We start from the raw sequence: 26,044 nt of genomic DNA, 5'->3' as shown, positions 1-26,044 counted from the left end.
GCTTGATCCCAAGACCCTGAGACCATGATCTGAGCTGAAACGAAGAGTCGGACACTTAACGGACTGAGCCACCCAAGTGCCCCATGTCACCATGGTTTTCCAGAAAGTGATGATGATAGAAGGGAGAGGCCTGTTGTAAACAAAAGAGGAAAAGATAAAGACCATGCTAAAACCCAGCAGTTAGGATGACTTCTCCCTTACACATTTAATTACAGGTGTTGATGCCTCTGTATGAAGAAAGTAGTTACCTATTTATTTATTTACTGTTGTTGTTTTTAAGTCAGCTCTGTACCCAGTGTGGGGCTTGAACTCCTGACCTGCAGGTCAAGAGTCACATGTTCCACCAACTGAGCCAGCCAGATGCCCCAAGAAAGTGGTTTTTCAGAGAGGCATGTTTAGGTGGTAACCATCAAGAAAATTGAGGTAATGACCACCTTACTCTAGGGCGCCAACAGTATCCTTCCTCTGGGCTCTGTTTTTTGGGAGTGGGGGTGAGAAATCACTGAGCAGAATGTCTGTTCTATGCATCTTTCTGTATTCATTATATTCCACACTTTGAACAAAAATTTAAATTTAGAAAAACAAAAAAAGGCAAAGCAAACTTTCCAGAAGGTTCTCAGTGGGTGGAGTGAAGAGATGGGAGAGGGATCCCAGCCCAGATCACTGGATGCTTAGCCCAGCACAGTGTATATATCTGGAGTGAGCAGCATGGAGAGAACACCAAAAGCCATGCTGCTTCTGGCAAAAAGCTCCCAGGGTGGGGAGCGGAATGGAGCCCTGGGACATGCCGATGTTTAACTGTAGTCTGGGTTAAAGCTGGCAACAGAGCTGAGAAGAAAACCCAGAGAACTAGATGTTCTTGAGAGGGCGGTCCTCGAAGCAGGAGAGACAGGTCCACCACGGTGACTTGAGCGGGCTCCGAGGACCACAGGGGTGAGCTATGGCCAGAACGGGAGGCAACTGTCCAGAAGTCTCAGGCTTTTGCTGTGAAAGGAGAACAGTGGGGCAGGAGCTAGAGGGGGACACGGAGAGCAGAGGAGCAGCCTGGGGGTTCTGGCCCATGTTTCTGTTTTTTTTCTCATAGAGGTGAGGCCATTGCTGAGAAGGGCCGAGGCACAACAGGTTAGAGTATGGGCTAAGGGCCAGGCAGCAAAGCTATGAAGGGTGGAGGAGGTGCTGAGTGGAGACCTCGCCTCAGGGGTGTTAAGAAGCCAGGCCCCAGGCAGGAGTCAGCCAGGGTGAGAGAGGTTGTCCAAAAGTGGAGGGAGGGAGAGTTGGACCAGAAGGTAGAGGCAGCCTTTCTGTGCTAAAGATCCCAGCGGGGATCCCTTCTTTCCTCCCACACAGGCCTGGCTTGGGATTGGGGAAGGAAGAGCCATGGTCTGCTAGGGCCGGGGCCAAGGGTAGGGTCAGGAGGGAGTGCATGGATAGAGCTGTCCTGGGCTCAGTGATCTATCAGAAAACCCTTCCCTGCCTGTTTCTTAAATCAAGCTGGCCTTTCTCGCTCCACACCACCCACTCAGGCCCTCGGCTCCCAAGGGTTGGATGGGTAGTTCCCAGTCCAGAACACGATGTTCCCACCAGGACAGGGCAGGACCCAGGTCCCCCGCTACCCTACCCCCTCCCCTGCTTCCATAGCCCTGGGAAGTGGGCCACACGGGGAGGGGCTGGCTGCAAGTCATTCCTGATTTTTTGTTGTTGTTGTTACAGAACAAAAGGCAGGAAAATTACCAAGAAAAAGATCCCACAGGGCCAGGGTGGAGGCGGTTCCCAGCACATCATGCTGGATGCACACCCTGTCCCCACCGCATCCAGGCCACGAAGAGCCTAGAAGGACACTGAGAAACTCCCATTGTGCTCGCCTGGTTTCAGCGAGCCCCACTCTGGCATGCTTTGTGTACCTTTGCCTCACTTTGTAAACCTGGCCCTGGACCAGTTCCCAGGTGCAAAGCTAGCCCTCCTGGGACATAAAACTAGTTATATCTGTTTGTCAGGTATGAGAATCACTCACATAGGTTTTCATTTGGGAGGCCAGTTCTCTGTCAGGGAGTAGGGCCTGCTTTCACTGTGAGCCAGAGATGGCCAGCTTGAAGTGAGCACAAGGAGAAGAGTCCACACCAGCCCCTTAACCCCAGCCTCCCACCGAAGCCTGGCCTCCTGTGACTGGGCCTTGGTCCAGTCCAGGCAGGTGAAGGGTCAGACTAGAATTCCACTGGGCCAACACACATGGGCAGCCAAGGGCAGCGGAGTGGATGCCCTCCCATGAGCCTGCTTCCTTCTTTCCAGAGGAGCTGGAGGATCTCCAACTCATCCTCATCTCACCAGTTTCAGCCCGGAGCTGCCAGCCCAGTGGAACCATCTTGAGTTCTGAGGTAGGGGCAGTGCCTGAAGTGGGGATCTGGGGGTCTGGTCTGTCCTCCAGCTCTGTCCTGGGTAGGAAAGCAGTCTGGCTTCCAGAGCTGCCAGGGCTGCAGCTCTCAGCGGGGGGAACAGCCCCCCGTCTGGGGTCATAGGAGCCTGTGTGTGGCCTCATTTCTCATCCTGGGCCTGGGGCCACAGGACAGGACACCAGGAGTCCAGCCTGGCCCTTGTGCTATTCCAGCTCGCCTGAATCAATGCACAGTGGCCCCAAAGGCTTCTGCCCTGACTGTTGTGCAGATCCAAGCCTCAGCTTCGGGTCCCCCTCTCCTCTAGCTGCCCAGGCTGGGCCCATGACAGGCATGGGAGAGTGTGCTGCGGGTGTCCCTGCATGCCTAGGCCTTTCATCTTCAGAATGAAAATGTCCAGTTTAGGGGCGCCTGGGTGGCTCAGTCGGTTGAATGTTTGCCTTTGGCTTAGGTCATGATCTCCAGGTCCTGAGATCCAACCCTCTGTTAGGCTCTCTGCTCAGTGGGGAGTCTGCTTCTCCCTCTCCCTCTGCCCCTCACCCCCACTCGTGCTCTCTCTCTCTCATTCTGCTCTCTCAAAATCTTTTTTAAAAAATAAAGAAAAAGGAAAAAAAAAGAAAAAAGAAAACGTCCAGTTTAACTATGCTTGGATGTTATGCTGGCAAGTGCTGATTTGCTTATCTGGTGGATCTAGACTTTAGCTATTCCTTTTTACCAGTTTACTAAGAAAACAAAACAAAACACACAACAGAACACTCCTCCCTCCTCATTCTGGGGGCAGGAGGACCTGGCCAAGAAGGGGGTTGCTGGATCCTGGCTTCCAGTAGCATACACAGCGACTTGTGATCCCTGGCTCAGTGCAGTTCTGCACAGGGAGGAAGTGGTGGGCTGATGGCCAAGAAGGCCACAGAGATTTGGCTGGTACTATTTTCATCTGTGTTCCCCAAGAGCTGGCCCACAATGCCCATTCTTCTGCCTGTCAGGATGGACTGATTGGTGCGGTCCTAGTGTCTGTGGTAGCTCCTTTGGTTTCACAGTTCAGCCTGGCCAGCCTCCTGCCCTGCGGTCTACAAATGGGCTAGGCACCACTTGACTTTACTTAAAGACATACTTAAGGGAGCCTGTGTGGCTCAGTGGGTTAAACCTCTGCCTTCGGCTCAGGTCATGATCTCAGGGTCCTGGGATGGAGTCCCACATCAGGCTCTCTGCTTGGTGGGGAGCCTGTTTCTCTCTCTCTCTGCCTGCCTCTCTGCCTACTTGTGATCTCTCTCTGCCTGTCAAATAAATAAAATCTTTAAAAAAAAAAAAAAAAAAAGACATACTTAAAGGGAAGCCAGTTGGGGCGCCTGGATGGCTCAGTGAATTAGATGTCTGCTTTCAGTTCAGCAGGGTCCTGCAATCGAGCCCCATGTCAGGCTCCCTGCTCAGCCAGGAGCCTGCTTCTCCCTTTCCTTCTGCCCCTCCTCTGCTTGAGCTCCCTCTCACTCTTCTCTCTCAAATAAATAAATGAAATCTTAAAAAAAAAAAAAAAAGACAAGCTCATTACTGGTTTTATAGGAGAGAAAGAAATGCTCCCAGGATCAAGGATTTTGGCTGGGAAAAAGTCAAAGAGGAAGGGGTAGAATGTCACACAGAAGAGACTTTCAGAAGTTTGATTTTTAGCCCATGACATCACAAAACGCAACCTAGACCCAAAACTCATCTCTGGCCAAGTTTCATCCTGATGTTTAGGATGACTAGGATGAAGGTGACAATTTTTTAGACATCCCTACCTGGAGGGGGTCTCCTTCAAACCTCAAGTTTAGGGGCGCCTGGGTGGCTCAGTCATTAAGTGTCTGCCTTTGGCTTGGGTTGTGATTCCAGGGGCCTGGGATTGTGCCCCACACTGGGCTGGCTCCCTGCTTGGCGAGAGGCCTGCTTCTCCCTCTCCCACTCCCCCTGCTTGTGTTCCCTCTTTCGCTGTGTCTCTACCAAATAAATAAATAAAATCTTAAAAAAAAACCACCCTCAAGTCTAGTCTTTCTAGACTAGACACTTTTATAGTACCCCAGATACTTGTGCAGCCAGAATTACACAATGCAGGCTAGAGCAGGAAGGGACAATGCACACCGCGTGTCCAAACTACTCACTTTACGAAGAGGCAGTGGCTGCCCTGAAGAAGGGCAGCGTCACCAAGGGCAACAACAAGGCACTGGGCGCATGATCATCCTTGAAATAGGAGAACAGGGCTGCTGTCTATGTGAGTCCAGAAACATGGAGGATAAGCTCCGTCATCAGAAGAAAGGTCCAGAATGCCCTGGTGGACCTCAGTATCATTCTTGATAATTCCTGTGGTTTAAACAGTGTCATGGTGTGCCTGGGTGGCTCAGCTGGTTATAAACGTCTGCCTTTGGCTCAGGTCATGATCCCAGGGTCCTGGGATGGAGCCCTGCGTTGGGCTACTTGCTCATTGGGGAGCCTGCTTCTCCTTCGCCCTCTACCCCCTGGCTCCTGTTCTCTGTATCTCAAAGAAATAAAAATTTTAAAACAAAACAAAACAAAAAACCACAGTGTCAGGAATGTCCATAGGAGGTCATCAGAATTTGCTCCATGAGGGGTGCCTGGGTGGCTCAGTCAGTTAAGTATCTGCCTTCAGCCGAGGTAATGATCCTGGAGTCCCAGGATCAAGCTCCATGTCAGGCTCCCTGCTCAGGGGAGAGTCTGCTTCTCCCTCTGCCCCTCCATCCCTGTACTTGCTCTCACTCTCTCAAATAAAATCCTTAAAAAAAATTTATTCAATGCATGAATAACTCATTTCTGACATTCTAATTCAGAAATTGGATAATACTCATCTAAATTCACAAGTCATTGCTCAGTAAGTTCCTGGTCTACACCCAGCATTTTATCTGCATATCCCTGAATAGCGAGGTAACAGTATCTGTGCCATCATCTGTGATGGGGCAGTTGTCCACAGAGAGGATGGGTATGGGTAAAGGAAGCAAAATTCATACTTAACACGAGGCCTTGTGAAACAAACACAGATTCCTTAATCACAATGTAAATAAACTGGTTTAATTCTGTTATTATAAAATAGATGCTCTAAGATCACTGAGGGTAAGTACAGAACATACAAGAAGGCAAAGTCCTCATGTCACATGAACCCTTTGAGGCTGAGACTGTGGACATGATCTTATTGTTGTCCTGGCACTTCTTAACTGTTCATAGTGATACCACCACTAAAACTACAAAAGCCAAGTCGTATTTAATTTTTTAATTTAATTTAATTTTATTTTTTTTAGATTTTTTTTTTTATTTATCTGACAGAGATCACAAGTAGGCAGAGAGGCAAGCAGAGAGAGAGGAGGAAGCAGGCTCCCTGCAGAGCAGAGAGCCCGATGTGGGGCTCGATCCCAGGACCCTGGGATCATGACCTGAGCCGAAGGCAGAGGCTTAACCCACTGAGCCACCCAGGTGCCCCAAGTCATATTTAATTTTTAAAGCCTCGAAATAAGGCCTGTTTGGCTTTAAGACAGCTCAGCTTCCAGTTTCTTGAGCTCTGTGGGCTATCTCAAATGTTCACCCCCTACTTGACTCTTTTGTACTACCAGGTTAAGCAAGATTAAATGGGAACATGATTTTGCCAAACAGCTTCTTTTGGTCACTGGGAAAGAAACGTTAGGTACACAAGGTTATCACAGAGTCATTGCTCCTTCTCGTGATAGCCATGCTACTGAGAAGGAAATGATAGAAGTAATCTTGTCAGACAGAGATGCTGTCTGCTGGGCTTCACTGGGGAGTTTATCTATCCTGGCAAGGGACAGACTTGACGCCCTTCCACAGCAGACCCGACAACTCAAATACCATGCTGGGATAGTTAATTTTTTAAAAATTTAAATTTTTAAGTTCGTTTTTAAAGATTTTATTTATTTTAGAGAGACAGCATGTGAATGGGGGTAGGGCAGAGGGAATGGAAGAGAGAGAGAATCCTAAGCCACACCCAGTGTGGAGCCCAATGTGGGACTCAATCTCATGACCCTGAGGTCATGAACTGAGCCAAAAATCAAGAGTCATATAATTAACCAACTGAGCCACCCAGGTGTCCCTAAATTTTTTAGTTTCTAAGTAGACTCCATGCCCAGTCTCATGACCCTGAGATCAAGACCTGAGCTGAGATCAAGAGTCAGAAGCTTACCTGACTGAGTGCCCCTAGGACAGTTAATTTTATGTGTCAACTTGACTGGGCCATGGGGCGGGGATATTTGGTCAGCCATTGTTCTGGGAGTTTCTGTAAGGGTGTTCTGGGATGAGCTCAACATTTAAATCAGTAGGCTGAGTAAAGCACATAGCCCTCTCCAGTGTGGGTGGGCCTCATCTAATCAGCTGAAGGTCCAACCATAACAAAAGGACTCTTTCTTGAGTAAGAGAATTTTCCTGCCTGACTGCCTTTAAACTGAGGTATTGGTTCTTCTTGGGTTTCCAGTCTGCTAACTTTCTAAAAGGAACTACTCTATCAGCTCTTACGGTTCTCAACCCTTCACATTTAGACTGGAATGAAATTATCAGCTCTCCTTGGTCTACAGTTTGCCAACTCATCCTGCAGATCTTGAGACCTGCCTGCTCCATTACTGCATAAGCCAATTTCTTATAATAAATTTCTTTACAAACACACACACACACAAAGACACACACACGGAGACACATTTCTTATTGGTTCTTATTGGAGAACCCTAACACACATGTCCAGGCCTCCTATCTAATTTTCAAGAGCTCACATCCCAGTCCCAGCAATGTATCTGCCAGATGAGTACTATGATGGCCTGGAACCCTAAAATGAGAGGACAAACAACACAGGGCCACACCAAAAATTCAGACATGATTTGTCAGCCTTTATTAACCAAGAGCAAAGCCGAGCCCTAGAGTTTCCTTTTAAAAAACCCAACCTTGTTTATGGCAAACAATGATTTAATTATATGTTCAATACTACAGAGCAAGACTTGATCACTTTCTAATCACTTATTCTTCTGAGATTAATATACAAGTGTAAAACGGTTAAAATAAGATTCTCCCCAATGATTTAAAAACAATTCCAATTGAAAGACATTTCAAACACAATGTGTAGAACTCAGGACCAAAAAAAGACCTTAAAACATTTTACCTTTGAGGTAGCATAATAATGCTGAATTAGATCTCCTTTATTACAATGAGCTTAAGAAAAAAATGAGGAAATCTACCTTTTGCTCAAGGTGGGCTAAATGGTTTTCTGCAAATCCCCCATGAGGTTAGTGACAGAATTTTTTTTCTTTTTCTTTTTTTTTTTAAAGTATAAAGATAGCCCTGCAGTGTGTAAAAGGAAACCCACAGGGGAAGGCTGCTTCCCATAAAATAGACATTAGAATCATTGAGGAACGTCAGCAGTCAAGACAGGAGGAACAAGAGGTAATTGTAGTGAAAAACCAAAACAACTTGTATCTTGGCAAGACTGGTTTACAAATGTATGTCAAGAACAAAAATTCCAACATCAGCCAACCGAAAACAAAAGATAAAAGATGACATTCATGGGTCTTTTTCCTTTTTCTCTGTGCAAAAATGCTCTTTCACTTTTTCTAAAATGAGAGAAGGCTGTTTGTACACTGTGACTTGACATGGAAATGCTGTGTACCCAGGGTGCCGCTGGGCACCAGTGGCACCTCTCACTGACTACCATTGTGAGCAGAGAATCTGGGCATTAAGAGGATGAACATGACCTCTCCGGGCCGGAGAACCACTTCTTGCCACTTTGCTGCTGAATTCACTCATTAAACTGCTCAAAGAAAAGCTGCACTCTGACTTCTGAGAACCTACTGCAATTATATGTGAGACTGTCAACTAAGAGGACAGCACACATGACGCCCTTCTTCAGAGACTACGACCAAATGAAGAGGGTGGGCATGATAAACTGGGCTTAGAAAGAAGGATAATACTATAGGTTGGGCGTCAAGGCTCAAGGAGTATTTTCCACTACCCCAAATCCACAGCAAAGCCAGGAAAGACGGCATGAAGCTCTAACCCACGGAAGAGAACAACATAAAAAGGATCTCTTCCCAACACACACCTCCAATCGAGGCCCAACCAAAAGTGCAGGGATTGCCAGGCATAATGTAGACACCAGAGCCCTCAGTCGAACTTGGTCTGCCACCTCAGATTCCCCACGCTGTGAAGAGAACCGGAACACTGTCGGACTCCTGGCACTATTTCACTCACGCTGGTCCCTTTAAAGTCTTCCTTCCTCAAGCCAGACCCCCAAGGGGCCCTGTATGCAGTGAGGGTCTGGACTCGTGATCCGTATGTCAGTCTGTAGTTAGAGCTGGAGGGCTTAAACCTGGATGACTTCTATTCTGTAAAACAGCGACCATCAGTGAGTTGGGGGTATCAAAGAGGCTTCTGTGAAGGGGAAGACTGAACTGGGATGTGCAAGAAGGCCGCATGAGAAGGCCCATGCCTAACAGCCTGGAGGAGTGACTCAGGACACGAGGCGCCCAGCCGGCCCTGACTGATGCTGGCATGGGGGGTACAAGGGAGCATCTGCTCAGTGTTTAAACAGAGTCCTTGCGTAGTTTGGGCTAGGCCTCTGTGACACCCCTAAAGCTCCATATATTTGCTACTTTTGGACGAAACAGGTGTGATTCTTGTCTGCTAAAGTACAAGATCTGCTTTCTTAACTTATTTGATACTAAAACAACACCTTAGAAAGAACAACCTTGGAAAATCGTTGGGAAGAAAACCACATGGGCTTTCCCAGCGCTAGCTGCCTGTTTTGGGAGTATTAGTTACAACCTTTCATGATGCTGGGAGCTGCAATGCAGGTTACCTCGCTAGGGCAGTCTGAAGGCAGTCTCCTGCTTTCACTTCACAGAACACAAGAAAAAGGGAGACTTTGACCAAGGTTGTGGTGAGTCACCACTCTGGAAATCTCTCCACTGCATAGTCCATGGCAAAAAGCAGAGAGCCTGGCTTCCGTGGAGAATGGAAGTGACCATGTGGGCTCCATCGTTATCCTACAACAGGAATGACTCAAGCCCCAGCATGCAGTCTCTCAGGGATTTACTGAGTTATGCAAGTTTAAAAAGTAAATCATACTGGAAAGGGCCTCTTTCTTTAATATAAACTTGGCTACAATATTCAAATTCATCTCTATGCAAACTTCATACTGCTCTTAGGATCTCTGGTAGCATCTGGTTCTAAGTCATTCATCCTGAAATATATCTAGTTGAGATAATTCATGAGAATTCTGCTTGATATAATTGAAAGGTTAAAAAGCTTTGAAATACAAGCTAATTTACTTTCCTATGGGGTTAATAACTGGAACCCCAAATATCCCAACACCTTAATTAGAACTAGCTCTTTGCAGTAATTCTATGAAATGGTAAAGGATTCGATTTTTAAAAACAAAGAATTGATCTTCAGGATGAATGCCCGAGTCAGCTGACACACTGAAGCATATGAATAGGTCCAACAGGAGTTCCCTATATACAGAAATAACATTTTTTTAAATTTCAAAAAAATAGCTGCTTCTTCTTTAAAGAGTTTAAAAATTGATAGTTCAACAGCAAAGTTGGTAACAACACTGGAGTAGAAGGAAAGGGCTCTCTTTGTAGTATGACCTCTTGCTGGCACACTGCCATTATTGGCTGGTGGGGCAACTGGAAACAAGATGGCAGGAGTTGCCCAGGGAAGTATTTGGGTCAGATAAAGTGATGGCACATCCAGACCCGGGCTCCTCAGAAATGGACAGTAGTTCACTCAGGCAAACCACACAGAGATTAAATAAAACAAAATAAAATCTACTAAAACAAAACAGAACAAACCAAAACCCCCAACCCAGAAAACCTTCCCTGGCTCTCTACTACCTGAAGAATGTGTTGAACCCAGATTTTTTGCTTTAACACAGGTCCTCACGACCAATCAGTGTGCTCTGGGGTGCTGACCCGCTAAGCCCTGGGGTAGGGCCTTTCCCTCAGCATCGCTGGGAGTTTGGAGACAGCTGTCACGGGCACAGCTGTCTTGTGACAGTACAGGACCTCAGGCCCACAGACCTCATACTACCTGCCGCCATCTTCTACTATAAAACCGAACTACGAGTGTGAACATATGTGGACTTTCTCAAAGGACAAATGAGAAGATCAAGGGCTACAACATTTCCTCCCTCGAGAAAGATCAGGGGCGGGAGTCTACAGTTAAGCACAGGTCTGTGCAGACCTGTGATGACTTTCAACAGCAACAGTAGCAGCCAGAGAGGAAAGGAACATGATGACGCTGTGGACTTGGTATCAGGCACTTAAATTGTTGGAGAGACATGCCATTTTGAACCAAAGATGTGACAGCTGGGTTGGAATAATCATTATGAGTGGTCTAATAATGGGCTTTCAGAAGCAAAGTGGAGGAGGTGTGGGTTGAACCTCTGCCCATCTTTTAGTGCTGACTTTCAAGTTTTCTAAATGCCCACGGCCATAGCAATGGCAGCGGCGGGGGCAACAGCAGGAACGGTTCTGTCGTGTCTGTCTTGTGTGTGTGTTCTGTGGCTGACCGGAAGGTTTTGGTGTCACACTGAGAAGGCTCTGGGGTGTGGCACACCTACTGCCCGGGGTCAATCAGATCCAGGCTGGAGCCAAACATCTTCACCAGCTGTTCCTCGTAGTGGGAGATGTTCCTCTTCATGATGTCCATGCAGGGCCCCAGAAGCCTCTCAAATGCTTGTACATCCATCACTGCGTTGTTAAAAAGAGGCGCGAGAGAGAATGAATTCTCTACACCAATAATTCAAGTCACTTCCCTCACCCAAACCTTTTCTCACATATACCAGTTCACCTTAGGGAACCAGACTAGGGGAGGCTGGGCGCTGGGGAAGGATGGGTGTGTCTCTGTGAGGGCAGCCGGACTCTATCCTCTGTCTGCGACTTTGCAGAGCCCGACAGCACCTATTCACTCTGTCCCGATGGAGCCCCGGACACCTGCCTCCGAGACTGCCCGTCACAGGCTATCCTCACTCAGTGCTCAGCAGTGTTTGCTCAAGGGGTACATCCGCCCATTTTTAGCTGGTCCCACAGACTGTTCAAGCCTCGATGTGTGTGAGAACTGGTGAAATGAGTCGAGGCTTTCTGAGAGAAAAAAAATATATCGCATGTTGGGAAAAAAAGTATTTGTGCAAGAAGAATTTATTTTTCTTACCTAAACATTTGACATCTCCCACTGCATAAGCCGAAGCAGCTCTAGGTTTGTTGGTGACCAGCGCAAGCTCTCCAAAGTACTGCCCCTTGTGGCAACGGGCAATCTCAACCTCCTGGTTCCCGCCATCCTTGTTGGCTTTAGTCTAGAGCAGACGGAAGACATGACCTAGGCTGATTTCAGAATCACAGCTGAGCACGTCCAGTTACACGCACTTCCATTCCCTTCTCAGGACACTTAAAATTACTGAGAAATTCACTTTGCGGAGGCACTAACTGTACCATGTACACTGCACAGGCTAATTCATCTCAGCGCTCTGGTTTAATTAGAGGAGTTGGCTTTTACCTGGGGCTTCATCCAAGCCCCAACACTGTTCAGTTAATGGCTAAATATCGAGAGGCAAGGAGCAGACCATTTTCTTTGGAAGGTTTTATATATATCTTCCAAAGGAAAAAAATATGTATGTATTATAACATATATATATTATGTCGATATATATGATCATACTATAGTGTCAATTATATATTAACATAAAATACATATATTTTTAAATATATTATATACATTTACATTATATATATATATATAAAAGAATGCTGTCCTTTTGGTAGATGCTGACTTCTCCTTCTACTTTTGCTAATTCCTGCTGAATGATGTCAACGTTTCTCTTAGGTAAAGTCACAATCCTGGGTTACTCCTTGAACATGCCTATCTTGAACAATATAGTAACAAATCTTTTTAGGTACTATATGCTTCTTAAGTTAATGGTTCCCTCCAACACCGCACACATATTTTTAGAAGAGCCGAGTGACTAAAAAAAAACTTTTCTTTATAATGTTCAACCTGGATATTTAGCGGTTTAACTCTGTATTAAGAAATCAAGCAAGGGGGGTGCCTGGCTGGCTCAGTTGGTTAATTGTCTGCCTTCAGCTCAAGTCATGATCCTGGGATCCTGGGATGGAGCCCCACATCGGGGTCCCTGCTCAATGGGTATTCTGCTTCTCCCTTTCCCTACGCCCCTCCACTTGTGCTCTCTCTCTCTCACACATAAATAAAATCTTAAAAAAAAAAAAAAGAAATCAAGCAGGTTATAATTTGTGTTTATCAAATTACAGAAAATAATGTGGCATATTTTATGTAATATCTAGTGTTTCCTCTCTTTTTTTTTTTTTAAACAAATTCATCTGCTAAGCTAAGCAATAATCTCAGGAAAGAATTATTGAGAATTACTGGTAAGAATTAGTCTCAATCTCTAAGAGTCACTTTGGGTTACATGCAGATAATTCCCTTTACACTTCTGCCCCAACCTGTTTGCTCCAAAGCTGACCTGCTCCATCAGAGCCAACAATCTCCTTCCAATTACCATAGCATTCTCTAGGACGGCAGTTTGTGCCCACCTAGTTCCTTCTTTAGAGTAGCAGTTACCACACGGTCACATGAATGCCAGCCCCCTGGGGGATTTGTTATAATGCGGATTCTCACTCAGGGTTCTAGGGCAGAGGCCAATCCTCTGGATTCCTAAGGAGCTCCCCCAAACTCCAGGGCCACAGTGCTGCTGGTCCCACATACCTAATACTAATCCGTGATCAGAAGGTGCCAATGAGTATTTGAGAAATGTACTAACATCTATCACTAGTCCAAAAACAATCAGTAAAAGACCATAGATGTTTCAGTCTATTGTTTCATGTGAAACAGATCTATCTTTAATAGAGATTTAATATTTTTAAATCTATTTTTAACAGAGGCAGTAATCATGTTTTTCTTTCTCCATATTTAACTTTTACTAAAGATATTCTTTAAAAGGTTTCATATTAGGTTAGAATTATATTTAACTATTTTAACAAATTCTACATTCTTAAAAAAAAATTGGAATAGGGAAATCTGGTGACGGTGGATTTATGATGAAGACCACTCCTCCCACCTACTGGCCATCAGTTTTCCAGGCCTCACCCATCCATGAAATGGCACAGTAATACTGGTCCTACAAACCTCCTCCCAGTGCTCTAGAAAGGAAGCTTTTTTCATATTCAACACCCACGTGTACGCCTTTATCATATAATTCCTTTACTTTCGACTATGGAGTTTATCTTTTTTCTTACTGATTTGTAGGCCAGTATTTCTCAGAGGCAAAGGCAATAGGAACAAGCAGAAATGCACCAAGTCCCCACCAGTGGAGGTTCTTACACGTGGGTCTTTGCTAGTCACATACCTCACAGAATGATGGTTTGTTACACTAGACACACTTCACATTATTTAAAGCCAGCAGCTACTTTCTGGGCACGCACCTGGCAGAACTTGCACCATCACACAGAGACTCACCTTGCTTCTGATCAGGATGCTCACCTCACCAGACTCTATAATGTAGAAGCTATCAGCCTTTTCGCCCTAGAAAGGGACAGAAGGTCATTAGAGCTATACATATGTATTGGCGAGAGACACATCATTTTCTCGTTGCCTTGATTTGTATTTATTTGCCAGATCTACAAATTAACCAAGGGCTGACAAATTCAGCACAAAACCAGAGGATCCTGGTCACTGGGACTATCAGTCCAACTACGACTGACGCATGTCTCTCACTTCCTAACATGGAATAGTCACATTTCTCCCCATGAGCATGCCCAGGCGGCACACAGATCACTGCTGCTGCTGCTCAGGTCAGTCTGCTATTGAAACCTGTGACCAGGGGAGGGGGCGCAGGGGGACCAGGAGGCAAGACTGCTATAGAAAATATCAAGGTGGGGGTGCCTGAGTGGCTCAGTGGGTTAAGCCTCTGCCTTCGGCTCAGGTCATGATCTCAGGGTCCTGGGATGGAGCCCTGCATTGGGCTTTCTGCTTGGCAGGGAGCCTGCTTCCGCCCCTCTGCCTACTTCTGATCTCTCTCTCTGTCAAATAAATAAAAAATAAATCTTTAAAAAAAAGAAAATATCAAGGTGGTGACTCCTGGTTACCCCTGAGCTTGGGGCCCAGGGATAATCCGGAACATCAAGTGCAGCACCTCGGGAGGACAGCCTGGGTCTGGAGAAAGCCCTGTCTTGGTGAGGGAGGTACTTTGATGTGGGTTGATGTCACTCTTGCGAGTTTCAGGCTTTTCTTTTGCTTGCTTGGATTTTAAACCACTTGGCTGAACCAGTCCTTCAGGTATTTCAACAAGTAATTAAGTACTTACTATGTGCCAAGGCACTGTTCTAGGCATGTGAGACGCATCCGTGGACAAAACAAATATCCCTACCCTTGTAGAAATCACAGTCTGAAAGGGCAAACAAACTATAAACAATCAACATGGTGAATCAGCAAATGATACTGTTGTGTCCAAAGGCAATTAAGTACTCAGGGGAGAAAGCAGAGCAGGCACTGTGGGGTCTGGAGGGCTGGGGGAGGAGATGGCTACAGTATACTGCAGAGTTTCATCAAGGTGGTAAAACCTGAGCAAAGGCTACAATGAGGCAAGAGTTCAGGAATTCCGTCTCCGACCTCTCTCTCGTAGCATCTGGAGCAACAATCATCTAGGCTGGGTAATTCAGTACTAATCCTGTGTCTTCATTCCATGTGCGTCTTATGTCTTCAGAAGAATCTACACTTGTGAATTTTCATAAGACTTCAACTTTGATGGCCGCAGAGAACTCCAAGTGGATACCCTAAGGCGGAGGCCGCCATTCCTGAGTGAGTCTAGTCTCAGTTCACTACATAACAATCATTGCTCCATGTGAGTAGAAGCCACAGCTCTGTAAAGGGGGGTCATGGGTTTCTGCGCTGTTGTGTCGGATAGGTACCCTGTACCCAACAGGCCAAATCAGCATAAAATTGTAGAATTACACAAATTAACTCCCTGACAGGAGTTGCTGAAGGAAACTCAGGGGGATCCAGAGGCAGGATCACCAGCAGGAAGAGTGGTTTCTAGGTCCAAGAAGAGTTTCATAAAGGAAGATGTGATTACCAGTGTTCAGTACTACTGGGAGGTCAAGAGTAGTAATGATTCACATGTGTGGAAACATTGTGGTGACCAAGTCGAGAGTGGGGTGAGTGGCAGCCATAAGCCAAAGAAGGGACAGGTGGTGAAGGGTGGTGCCTGAGCTCTTTTTGTTTGTTAGGATGGATGTGCTCATTTTTCAAGGCTTCAGCCCAATGAACTTTCACACATGTATGCACCTGTGTGACCGCCCCCTCAATCAAAACAGAAAATCTTTCTGGCCTCCACCCTACAGAGTGTTTTGCAGTCAAAACCACCATGACTTCACTATTAGGTAACTGTTTCTGACTCCTGTCCTTGCAATTTTCCTTAACTTCTGTTAAGGAAAGGAAGGCTGTTCCTTAACTTCATGTAAACGGGATCATACATTGCCTTTTGCGTCTGGCTCCTGCCAGTCCACCTTGCGAGCCCACACTTTGCATATGCCTGCCTGTGAAAGGGATAAGCTGGTTGCTGGAGTAAAAACAGAGCGAGTGGAGGAATGTGAGTGACTCGGGCATTTCTACAGGATCGAAAGAATGAGTTTGATGAACAGGGAGCCCAAATAAAACAGAATCTGCTAATGGTGCTGTGTGCTTACTCCCAGCAGGCATGCTGGAGAGCACTGCATGTACACTGCTTCACATAATCACCTGAGAGGTCAATAAAGTTGGTACTACTGCTATCCCATTTTACAGATGAGTTCCCTCAGATGCTCAAAAGGTAAATAACTTTGCCATAGGAGGTGAGGGAATAGCTGGTGGATTCAAAACTGAGAGGAGATGGGAAGGAATTATTAGTAAGACCACGTGGACTAATAGGCTTGCTTAGGGAAAAAAGCTCTTCTCTTTCTCTAGACCAGAGGAAGTACCATCTCTGATGCTTTTAATTTTAGTAATTTGCTAATATATCACCAGAAAGGATTATCATAGTTTACAAACAATTTAAGAAGAAAAATTTAAAATAAAACCATGAATGATGAAAATAGTCTATGGAGGGTGGGCGCCTGGGTAGCTTAGTGGGTTAAGTGTCTGTGTTTGGCTCAGGTCATGATCCTAGAGTCCCGGGATCAAGTTCCAGGATTGAGTCCCTGCTCAACAGGGAGTCTGCTTAGCTCTCTCTGCCCCTCACCCCTGTTCTCGTGCTCTCTCTCTCTCTCTCACTAATTAATAAAACCTTTTTAAAAATGTGTAAGGCTATAATAAGAGAAACTCTGAAGGGAGCAGCTCACCAGAGGCTCCCCTGCCAGCACATATGGTCTAGAGAACACCCAGAGACAGGCTGAAATGTACACTAGCATCCCACCAGCCTCTGCAACAGGTGGTGGCTTCTGTTCTTTTGATCGCATCTGGGCCCTAACTGGACACCTGCACTAAGCGAGGCTCCCACCCTTAGGCACATTCACATGTAAAGAACAGCTGGTCTGCAGGAAGGGGCTAGTGGCATGTTGGTGCTAAAGAGCCACAGCAGTCAGAGCACAACTGTAAAGAGGAACTTCAGGCAGCAGTCTCTAAATGTTGACCATTACCACCGATTTTTAGGGATTTGGGGAAGCTCTTGATTTTTTGTTGTTGTTGTTGTTGTTGTTTGTTTTGTTTTGGTTTTAAAGATTTTATTTATTTTTTTGACAGAGAGAGAGATCACTAGTAGGCAGAGAGATAGGCGGGGGGTGGGGGGAAGCAGGCTCCCCGCTGAGCAGAGAGCCCGAGATCATGATCTGAGCCAAAGGCAGAAGCTTAACCCAACTGAGCCACCCAGGTGCCCCGAAGCTTCTAGTTTTTAAAATGCCATGATGGAAAAAGAAGAAAGGCTAGAAAGTAAATGGCTAAGCAACCAACTCAAGAGAATTGGGGAGGGGATACCAAAATCAAAGCAGAAGAAAGGAAATAAGATAAAGACAGAAAGTAATGGAAAAGGAAATATTCAATAGGATTAATAAAAGGTGAGAGCTGGTTCTTCAAAAAGACTGGAAGAATTGATAAGCCCCTTGCAAGCTTGAGCAAGAAAAAAAAAAAAAAAGGCACAAACAACAGTATCAGGAATGAAGATAGGAACATCGTTCTAGATGTATATATTTAAAAGGTGTTATGGGGAAGCAATTAACAAAACTAGAAGGCAGCCTATGGAATGGGAGAAGATATATGGGACAAAGGGTTAGCATCCAAAATTCATAAAGAACTGATCAAACGTATCATCCAAAAAACAAATAATCCAGTTAAGTAATGGGCAGAAGATCTGAATAGACACTTTTCCAAAGAAGACATCCAGATGGCCAACACACACATGAAGAGATGCTCAACATCACTCATCATCAGGGAAATAGAAATCAAAACCACGATGAGATACCACTTCACACCTGTCAGAATGGCTAAAAATAACAACACAAGAGCCAACAGGTGTTGGTGAGGATGTGGAGAAAGGAGAACCCTCTTGAACTGTTGGTGGGAATCCAAATTAGTGCAGCCACTCTGGAGAAGTTTTGGAGGTTCCTCAAAAAGTTAAAAATAGAACTACTCTATGACCCAGCAATTGCACTACTAGGTATTTATCCAAGGGATATAATAATACAGATTCAAAAGGGTATGTGTACCCCGATGTTTATAGCAGCATTGTCAATAAGAGCCAAACTATGGAGAGAGCCTAAACGTTCAACCAATGAATGGATAAAGAAGATGTGGTATACACACACACACACAGGAATATTAGCCATGAAAAAAGAACGAGATCTGGGACGCCTGGGTGGCTCAGTTGGTTAAGCAGCTGCCTTTGGCTCAGGTCATGATCCCAGCATCCTGGGATCGAGTCCCACATCGGGCTCCTTGCTCCGCAGGGAGCCTGCTTCTCCCTCTGACTCTGCCTTCCACTCTGTTTGCCTGTGCTCGCTCTCTCTCTCTTACAAATAAATAAATAAAATCTTAAAAAAAAAAAAAAGAAAGAAAAAAGAACGAGATCTTGCCATTTGCAACAACATGAATGGAGCTAAAGTGTATTATGCTCAGCAAAATAAGAGGAATACAAATACTATATGATTTCACTCATGTGTGGAATTTAAGAAAGAAAACAGATGAACATATTGGGAAGAGTGGGAGGAAAGGAGAGAGGAAAATAAACAGTAAGAGACTGTTAACGAAAGAGAACGGAGAGTTGATGGAGAGAGAGGTGGGGACAGATGGGCTAGATGGGGGATGGGCAGGAAGGAGGGCACTTGTGATGAGCACTGGGGATTGTATGTAAGTGATGAATCCCTGAATTCTACTCCAGAAATTAATTTTGCACTGTATGTTAACTAAGGAAAATTTAAATCAAAAATAAAAAAAAAAGGTTTCATAGGAACATTATTTGTGCCAATAATACTGAATTTTAGACAAAGATGAAACAGAAAGCATAATAGTTTAACAATTAAAATAATTTAATCTGTAGTAAAAAATCTTCCTACAAAAGAAACACTGGTAAGTTCCTTAAGATAACCAAGAAATTCTAGCCTTTTCTTTTTCTTTTTTTTTTTTTTTTAAGATTTTATTTATTTGACAGTGAGAGAGAGAGCGAGAACATGCACAAGCAGGGGGAGCAATAGGCATAAGGGAGAGAAAGAAGCAGACTCCCCGCTGATCAGGAAGCCCAGTGGGGGACTCCATCCCAGGACCTGGGTTCATGACCTAAGTCAAAACCACATGCTTAACAGACAACCACCCAAGGAATTCTAGTCTTATACAAACTCAGATAATAGGAAGAGAACAGAATCCCAGCTTACATTATAAGTCTAACATCCTGATATAAAAATCTGACAAAGCTGCTATAAGAAAAGAAAATTACAGATCAGCCTCACTTGGGAATATAGCCATGAAATCTTAAACAAAATATTAAGAAACTGGATTCATCAACATATGAAAAGGATACCACACAATGACCAAGTTGGTTTATCTTAACCAACAAAAGTCTATTTTCACATTTCAAAATCAAATCAATGTAATCACTGAGGCCTCCTTCATAACAGCTAAAAACTAGAAACACCCTTAATGTCCCTCAGCAGTGGGAAGCAGTTTATTCACACACTGACACACTGTACAGCACACCAACAACCTACAGCTGCATACAGCAATGTGGGTGAATGCTGAGCAAAAGAAGATGCAAGTAAAAGACGACTTTCTAATTCCAATGTAGAAATTTAAAAAAATAGCAAGATGGGGCCGTATTATTTAGGATGGATACCTAAGTGGCAAAACTACAAAGGAAAGTAAATACATGACTACCATAAAGGTCAGAAAGGGAGGTAGGAGGGCTGTGACTAGGAAGGAACTCATGAGGTGTAAGGATATTTCTCTGAAAATACCTAGAAAATATATTTCTGGATTATAGAGTAAATTCAGCTTTCCAGGATAAGGATAAATTTCTCTCAAAAGGGTTTCAGCTAAGTTATTCTATTAATGGTGAATAAAACTTCCTACTACATTTTGGAATTTTCAGATTCCTACTTTTTGCCAAGTTAACAGGTATAAAAATATTTCTCACTGTGGTTTTTAATTTGCACTTCCTCATTACTCAATGAGGCTGAAGCCAATTCATTTTTCACTGATGCCAGAACTATGCTTTGAGAATACAATTCTCATAGTGTCATCCTTCCTCTTAAAAATCTTTGAAAGTTCTTCTCAAACATTTCCACCAAGTATTCTTAGTGCAAGGGCATTACCAGTCTTGGAATAGTCTGTATCAGTGGTTTTCAAACTTTAGCAAACATTAAAATTGTTTGGAGGTGTTGTTGATACCAAAACCAGACAAAGAGATCACGAGGAGGGGGTGCCTGGGTGGCTCAGTGGGTTAAAGCCGCTGCCTTTGGCTCAGGTCATGATCCCAGGGTCTTGGGACTGAGCTCCAAGCAGGGAGGCTGCTTCCCTCTCTGCCTGCCTCTCTGCCTACTTGTGATCTCTCTCTCTGTCAAATCAATAAATAAAATCTTTTAAAGAAAGTTAAGCAGGGGCGCCTGGGTGGCCCAGTGAGTTAAGCTTCTGCCTTCAGCTCAGGTCATGATCCCAGGGTCCTGGGATCGAGCCCCACATCAGGCGCTCTGCTCAGTGGGGAGTCTGCTTCCCCCCCCCCTCTCTCTGCCTCTCTGCCTACTTGTGCTCTCTCTCTGTCAAATAAATAAATAAAATCTTTAAAAAAAAGTCAAGCAATGTAATTCTTATTTTTAACTAAAAAAGAAAACCCATATGAGCACCTCAATAAAAATGGCAAAAGCATCTGACAAAATTTAACATCTTTTCATGATAAAAACTGAGAAAACCAGGAAGAGAAGGGCCCTTCCCTAACCCAATTAACGGTATTTATAAAGAAGCTTACAGTTTACATTATATTTAATGGTGAACAATTAAATACTTTCCTCCTAAGATTAATAACAAGATCAGTAACAAGACAAAGATGTCTGTTCTCAGCATTTCTATTCAATATTGTACTGGAGGACCCAGCCAATACAATAAGGTAAATTAATTAAAAATGAAAAAGAAGGTTGGGCGCCTGGGTGGCTCAGTGGGTTGAGCCTCTGCCTTCAGCTTGGGTCATGATCCCAGGGTCCTGGGATCAAGCCCCACATTGGGCTTTCTGCTCAGCAGGGAGCCTGCTTCCCCCTCTTTCTCTGCCTGCCTCTCTGCCTGCTTGTGATCTCTGTCTGTCAAATAAATAAATGAAATCTCTCTCTCTCTGTCTCTACATATATATATGTGTGTGTGTGTGTATATATATATGTACACATATATATATAGTAACAAAGCTGACCAAAAGGAACAAACAGAACAACGTACAACAGTAGTTTCTGACTCCCAAGAACTTGCACTTTTAACAATTCCTATCAAATTCCCAGGTGATGCTGATGTTGCTGTTCCTGGGACCTCACTTGGAGACCCCCCCATCTAGAGACACTGGTGAAAGGGGTCTAGAATAAGCTGAGATCATCCTAATTCTTGCCTGTTCTGTGCCACCACCTAGTGTTCCTATCTTCAAGAGAACAGACACTCCAGAAAACACCACAGCTTCTCATACCTCCTGGCACACATCCTGAGGGCCTGGGACTTTCAGAATGAACTAGGGGTCCTTTGGGAGTAAATTAAAGCACCTCAGATTCAGAAGCAAATTCGACCTGTCAACATGTTCCATTCTTACAACTCAGCCTGACATTCTTAACAGACCAGGACACCTGCCCTGGAACACAGCTAACACCCACAGGCTTTTGCTCATACTGTTCCTTTGTCCTAAAAGACCTTTTCCGGACCTCAACTACTGAAGCTGCACTTATTCTAAGCCCAGCCCCAAATGGTATTTTCCCCACAAAACCATATGGAATACTTCCTTTCCTACATTCCAACACTGACATTCATGTGTTTTTTTTTTTTTTTTTTAAGATTTTATTTATTTGTCAGAGACAGAGAGAAAGAAATTGAGAGGACAGACAGGGGGAGTGGCAGGCTAAGGGAGAAGAAGACTCCCCGCTGAGCAAGAAGCCTGATGCGGAACTGGATCCCAGGACTCTGGGATCATGACCTGAGCCACCCAGATGCCTCATGTGTTCCTTCATTATAGTGCTTATATCTAGTTCCACCTGCGTATCTTAATAAATGTCTATAGAGAATCAAACTAATTTCTAACTAAAGAAATTATTAACAGTAGGGGTACCCAGGAAACAAAGGCATTTAGAGATGCCACTCATAGTTTTTTTGTTAGTCCTTTTTCTCTGGGAGTTTCTCTCTCTCCTTCTGTGATAATAAGCCTGAATTAGTCCTTGTAGGGCTGGTTGGGCCAACTCTACCCACTGGCCCTAGGGATGGGCTCAGGACTTAGGTTTGACTAATCTGAGTCTTTTCTCCTCCAAGCTCCAGCTCTGGGTTCATGATGGAAACATTACCCAACCCAAACCAACCAGGAGTCTTGTCAGTGTTCCTGCCAGAACCACAGGCAGAGAAGTTTACACCTTTAATTACATATAATTAAAGACGTAAGCATAGTAGATAAGGAAAATTATTACACAATACTCACAATGACCCAGGCCACTGTGTGGTGAGCCTTACAGCACCCAAAAATAACATGAGAGAAAGGCACAAAGGAAACATTAAAGACAACTTAGATGGGGCGCCTGGGTGGCTCAGTGGGTTAAGCCTCTGCCTTCGGCTCAGGTCATGATCTCGGGGTCCTGGGATCGAGCCCCACGTTGGGCTTTCTGTTTGGCGGGAAGCCTACTTCCTCCTCTCTCTCTGCCTGCCTCTCTGCCTACTTGTGATCTCTCTCTGTGTTAAATAAATAAATAAAATATTCTGAATTAGCTTAAGAGGGCACCTTTGTTCCAAACACAGAAGGTAAAGGGCACAACGTTTAGACCTTCTCCAGGCTTTATCACCAATGGATAAAGCTTACTCAAGGGTTAGAAGAGAATGATGTCCAAAAGAACAAACATAAGAAACCAGCAAAAAGGAAATGGAGGCAAGAGATGTGCATGTGTCTACGACATGAACGCCAATGGGCTTCAGAAGACTCTGTAGGAAGTGTGTCCCAGCAGCTGGCAACATGAGCTCCCACCAAACTGAGAGGACAAGGGATATATCCATCTTTCAGGAGGTGATTCTCGAGGAAAGCGCTGCACAGGGACCTGCTCACCTGCGTGATTATGCGCTCTCCATCCTTATAGACCTTCTCTCCTATTACATCCACAATCTTCATTCGTTCTGACACCTGAAACAATGGACATACCCATAAACTACAAGGAAAAGATCTCAATGGAAAATCACAAGATCTAAACAACACAGAAATGGGTTAAAATAATCCAATATAAAAATTTAATAGTTTTAAATCTTAAATCTCCATAAACAGACTCTTATTCGAATACACTTTACCTCTAGTGATTTAAGGAGGGGCACAGACTCAATAAATGATTCAAACATCCTTCTCTTTTTTGCATTGTTTTTCACTATGATTCTTCTAAAAGTCACACGGTCCTACAAGAAAGAACATGAAAATTCTGGTAAGTGCCTCTGTAAGAAAACATCTATGGTTTAATTAACTGGATGACAGCAAAAATTAGATGACTATGGAATGTCCTGGGCCAAATAAGTGTTTAATGACATTTTAATCTGAGTCACCACTGGAAGAGAAAGACTGGTAGCCTGTGTCAGACAGATGTCCACTGTATAATTCCTCACTATCCAGTATTCCATGAGTGCCACCTATGGGTCATGAACAGAATACAAAACTCCCAAACACTTGCAAGCTCACGGTCACTGTTCAATGTGAAAAGATGCATCTTTGAAAAAGAGAGAAAACAATCAAAGGGCTCTTGCCCTCAACACGGAGACAATACAAAATATATGGGAATAAAAAAATCTACAGACAGAATACGAAATGTCCTAGGTAAACAATTAAGACAAGAAGAGTAAGCACCACAAGAATTCTGAGGAGGGAGGGAGAGAGATCACAGCAGGCTGGAGTGATCAAGGACATTTTTGTTGCAAAAATATAAATTTTGGTGGGCCGCCTGGGTGGCTCAGTTGATTAAGCATCCAACTCTTAATCTCAGCTCAGGTGTTGATCTCAAGGTCATGAGTTCAGGCCCTAAGCAAACAAACAAATATTATATATATAAATTATATATAAACATATACATTTTTAAATTTTTAATATAGTTTTTAAAAAATATAAATTTGCAGGGACCTGAAGGAGGGGGAGAATTTAAATTAATGGAAAGAGAGGGGAAGAAACTCAAGGTGGAAGGTGGGAATGTGAAAGGTCCCTTGACCCCAGCAAACCATGGATTCAGATCAGGAGAGAGCTGACCACAGCTACAGCGAGGCTCTCTCAAACATGTGTACATATGTGTGGAGAGGGACACACAGCCGGAAGAATGTTAATTGCTTAGTTTTAGGTTTCTTGTATCTAAGCTAATTGTACCTTTTGTCCACCTCGGGCTGTCAGGAGTGGAAAGTTGTTTTGTTTTGTTTTTTTCCTTTGAAAGCACATAATGAAATCCTCAAGGCTGGCTGAATGAAACATAGCACAGTAAGGACATGTTTAACCATAAATTTGCTATTTTAGTATTCTCTGTGATGGGGTGATGGTGGGGTAGAGAAATCACATAGAAGACAACTGAGTTAAGATGTCCAAATGGGTTTCACTGGCTCATAGTTCATTACTTCCAGAGTCCCCAGCCCCTAGCCCATACCATGTTTCATGTGCCTTACAAGAAAAGTCACTTAACTACATGCCATACTCCTACCATGAGCTACGGCAGGCTCCAGCCCTCTGTCTAAACTGCTGGACAGATCATCTGCTCTTCAGCACATTTCTTCTCCATCTGTCTGCTTGAGAAGAGCCATTCGATCTCTGCTTGCTCTAATGGGCTGCATGATTTACCACCACTTTTTTAAAGTCCAAGGTTAGGGATGTATCTTTTAAAATGTTACTGTTATACTTTGGAATATTATTCCATTATCCTTAGAATTCAATTTCTACATGTTCTCTGGGCCAATCTAGGCATGAGTGCTATGAAAAGAGACAATCAAAAGTGAGAAAATGGGAATTATAAAGTTCTCTTCCTTCTATTTGAGTACACACCATCAAAAAATATTTTAAAAATCCCCTTACAGTGTCACAAAGATTGCTACAAATGCAACAGCAAACTATTTCTAGCCAACGAGAAAACAACGGGTATCTCTCAAAGTGACTTATTCATTCACGTTCCAACCCCTTCTGTGCACACTTCCGCCCTACCCAGAGCTCTCACGCTGTGAACAGCCAGCTCCTGCGGCTGTGAAGGGCATGCAAGAGCTCCAGACACTAACCTGGCTTTCAGGGAGCTTCCAGCAGAGCTGTGAAGAGGAAACTCCCACTGTGAGAGAATGGCTCCTTCAGGCAGCACGTGTTCAGAGTTGAGCATGCAGCCCGAAGTTCAAAAGAGAAAAGGGATACTACACTTTCCTGTGATTGCAAGTGTTTCCTCAGTTTCTACAGACTTTCACTTTCACAAGAGAGAACCGGAGCAGAGACTGAGTGTAATGGTCATGGTGGCCTCGGCCCCCAGGAAGAGGAGGAATGTAGAATCCAACTGGAGAAACTCAAGTGACAACTCCAAGTCCTCCCTACGTTGGCCTCCGAAGACCTTGGAAGGTACAAGAAGTCAGGCTGAGGAGGACCCTCCAGGAATCACTGTCCTGGACGTGGTACTAAAGCTTCTGAGAGGGTCTGGGCTATAAAGCATATGAACAAAGCAGGAGAAAAGCAGAGGTCAGCAGGCGTCTTGACAGGATGCTTAAGACAGTAGGGAAAGGAAGAAAAGACTGCAAAGGATAGGGTTAGGACGCAGAAACACAAGGCAGGGATCTCAGAAGAGGAGCCTTCTGAAGAGAATGGCGATAAACAGTACTGTAACCATAGAGAGCGCGTGTCGTCATTCTGTAAACCCCTACCATTTGCCAGACCCCGAGGGAGCTGCCTTTTATGTCTATTAAATTCTCATACCCCAACTATGGGGCAGATGGCTTTACAGTCCCAATTTGTT

General features: G+C 44.5%; 1 protein-coding gene and 1 long non-coding RNA gene across 5 annotated transcripts in view; one reads left to right on the top strand and one right to left on the bottom strand.

The window, feature by feature from the left end:
* The window catches only part of LOC309850679, a 30,897-nt gene extending 7,461 nt beyond the window's left edge, over nt 1-23,436 (top strand). The window contains exons 5-6 of one of the 2 annotated variants that reach the window (XR_014304402.1): nt 15,133-15,274; nt 22,821-23,436. This is a non-coding gene — a long non-coding RNA (uncharacterized lncRNA). Of the gene's footprint in view, nt 1-2,286; nt 2,373-15,132; nt 15,275-22,820 lie in introns of those variants that run through there. The other variant, XR_014304403.1, reaches the window with a different exon arrangement.
* PRKAR2A (protein kinase cAMP-dependent type II regulatory subunit alpha) overlaps nt 1-26,044 on the bottom strand; it is a 148,004-nt gene that overhangs the window by 29,491 nt on the left and 92,469 nt on the right. Inside the window, exons 7-12 of one of the 3 annotated variants that reach the window (XM_082704565.1) lie at nt 23,388-23,489; nt 23,152-23,226; nt 13,887-13,952; nt 11,571-11,712; nt 10,977-11,110; nt 7,232-8,740 (exon numbers count right to left, since the gene is read on the bottom strand). In XM_082704565.1, coding sequence (XP_082560691.1) covers nt 10,977-11,110; nt 11,571-11,712; nt 13,887-13,952; nt 23,152-23,226; nt 23,388-23,489 — 519 coding nt within the window. In that variant the 3' untranslated portion in view covers nt 7,232-8,740. Of the gene's footprint in view, nt 1-7,231; nt 11,111-11,570; nt 11,713-13,886; nt 13,953-23,151; nt 23,227-23,387; nt 23,490-26,044 lie in introns of those variants that run through there. The other 2 variants (XM_082704564.1, XM_082704563.1) reach the window with 2 other exon arrangements.

Source organism: Mustela nivalis (genome assembly GCF_964662115.1).
Source record: "Mustela nivalis genome assembly, chromosome: 1".
NCBI classification, from domain to species: domain Eukaryota; kingdom Metazoa; phylum Chordata; class Mammalia; order Carnivora; family Mustelidae; genus Mustela; species Mustela nivalis.
The sequence above is the reverse complement of the archived record's forward strand: the minus strand, read 5'-3'. Positions and strand labels throughout refer to the sequence as shown.